This window comes from Morone saxatilis, unplaced genomic scaffold, assembly GCF_004916995.1.
Source record: "Morone saxatilis isolate NCDOM2014 unplaced genomic scaffold, NCSU_SB_2.0 Contig4, whole genome shotgun sequence".
NCBI classification, from domain to species: Eukaryota; Metazoa; Chordata; class Actinopteri; family Moronidae; genus Morone; species Morone saxatilis.
Genome location: NW_023339984.1, coordinates 16,917,735 through 16,919,993, shown reverse-complemented (window position 1 = coordinate 16,919,993; position 2,259 = coordinate 16,917,735). Strand labels below are relative to the sequence as shown.

At 41.0% G+C, this 2,259-nt stretch overlaps 1 protein-coding gene across 1 annotated transcript in view; it reads left to right on the top strand.

Annotated features, from left to right (window-relative positions):
* The window catches only part of LOC118338517 (formin-like protein 7), a 15,082-nt gene that overhangs the window by 8,694 nt on the left and 4,129 nt on the right, over positions 1 to 2,259 (top strand). The window contains exon 3 of the mRNA XM_035675828.1: positions 1,954 to 2,068. Coding sequence (XP_035531721.1) covers positions 1,954 to 2,068 — 115 coding nt within the window. The remainder of the gene's footprint in view (positions 1 to 1,953; positions 2,069 to 2,259) is intronic.

The window sequence follows — 2,259 nt, the reverse complement described above, 5'->3', positions numbered from 1 at the left end:
ATATTAAGTCTGGAAACGAGAGATTCTGTTTTTGAGAAACATATTGGGTGAAATAGGGAAGTACAGTACATTTTTATAAAACTACAGCTCGAGCTTTACATCTCAAACAGCTGAATCATGATGATGACAAAAAGTTCAGTACGACAATCTTGTAACAAACACACTTCCTATTGCCTCAGTTTAACTGCAGGAAATCCAACATGAACTAATGTGGGCGTAAAATTGCTTTTAACTTCCTTAATTTCACAACTTTTAGCCTTCGCCAGCAAACCGTCTTCACAGCAGTTCCTGGTTCAGTCTGTTTGAGTTGTGTGTTACATGATATTTTAACTACTATAAACTATAACGATATCTTTAAGTACCACATGTGATTGTTAAAGCTTATTTTTATATAAAACATCTTTCAAAATAGGTTCACAAACCACGGGCGAAAGTTTGTAGTGTATGACGGAGCTCCATGAACGGTTATTGTTTGTGTTTTTGTTTGTTTTTATTGAGCTGTTCGCTCTCAGTGTCAAGTTCTAGTTGCATGTTCTGTTAAATCTGTTAAATATAAATGATGTATGCATCACTGACAACTATTTTCCAAAATGCATCAAACTTTAAATACAGTGTCGCACAGCTTCTATCCAGTTCTTTGTGCTTTAATCAGCAAACCTTTTCATGGCAAGTGAAAGACGTTGAGCTCACACTGGTCCGCACCTCGCTGTGTGTTAGAAATGATGAAAAACTGTCAGCAGTGATGTATAATCAGGTGTTCTTTATGTGAAAGGATCCAGTTTAAACCTCAAAGCTTAGGGAATGTGGAACAAAAAACATTTAAAAATCTTCTGTGCAACAAAACAAGACTTTTATAAATAGCTACAGGTATCTTCTAACGGTTAATTTGAACTAAACTGACGACGCCCGACTATTTCCTGTCTCAAAAGTGGCAATTTTCGGCCCTCAGATCGATGAGGAACCAACAATCTGCCTACAGCTCACACTCACCTTCCTGTCTGTCTCTCTACTGTTACTATTAAAATCCCAAAAAAGCCCAGCAGCCGATCAGCTTAGAGCTCCACATTATTCAGTTTTTATTCAGCTTCCTAATCTCCTCGGGCTCAGGATGAGAGGAATGTTCTTCATGGTACACTGCGTTAAAAGATAAATGTACGTTTAGTTGAAGTGAATTAGTCCTCCTCTCTAAACCTGCTGAGTTGAGGCTTTTCAAGTTCAAATACTGCAAGATGGCCTGAAAATGTATTCACTGACGCATAATAAAACAGTCTACGTTAACCATCTGTAGTCAGGCACAAAGAGGAGAAAGTAGAAGTTTAAAAAGCGGCTCTTTGAAGCGGATGTCGAGCCATGTCATTCCAGAATAGATGTGAACCTTTAACACTTGTTCAGGGCGACATAAAGTTGAGCTTTGGGAGTTTCAGGGTTCGATTTTTGGTCCACGACTAACGATCCAAACAGTGAGACGGACGAGTTGAATCCAATCCAGGTGGAGAAACGGCTCGCGGAGTCTGTGAAGGAATTGCAACCCGACAGGACGCCGCTGAGACGGAAATCGACGGCGTGACGCCAGTTTAACGGCATCATTAAGGCGCCGCAGGTCTCAGTTGCCAGGGGCGACGTGAGGTCAGGGGTTTCCAAGCAAAGAGACGATCCAATAACATCTCAGAGTTCTCCAATTTAGTAACCAATAAAAACTGAGCAGGCTGTTTTTGTGTCATTAAAAACTGCCTGAAAAGTTTTTGGGAAAAACAAACAAACACTGGATCAGAATTCATGTTCGTGTCCACGTGTTCGCAGCCCGCGGGAAAACTCTCCGATGTGTTCCCAGGCGGGGAGTGGTCGCCAGTTCACAACCAACCTGTTCACAGAGTTATTTTCCAGCTTTTTTTTTCTCCTGTTGGCTGTTTTCAGGATTTTTTCCTCATCAGAGAAGTGAAATGTAGTTTTTAGGCACGAGCCCACGCTTCCCGCTCACAATTCCCAAAATCCACTGCTCATCCACGGGCTCCACCTGCGTTATGATGTCACCGACCTGCGGGAGGACAGAGACACAAACAGAGCAGATGTTGGTAAAGATTAAGCTGCTTTAGTTTATTTTGGTGAAAGAAAAACAGCAGCTGAAGTCACAGTGTGACAGAATTGCCTGTTTTGTTGTCACTGATTAACTTACTTACATTTATTGGCCTGAATAATTATTACATTTTAAATAAATACATCTAATCTGTGCAAACTTCCTCCTGACACACACACACACAC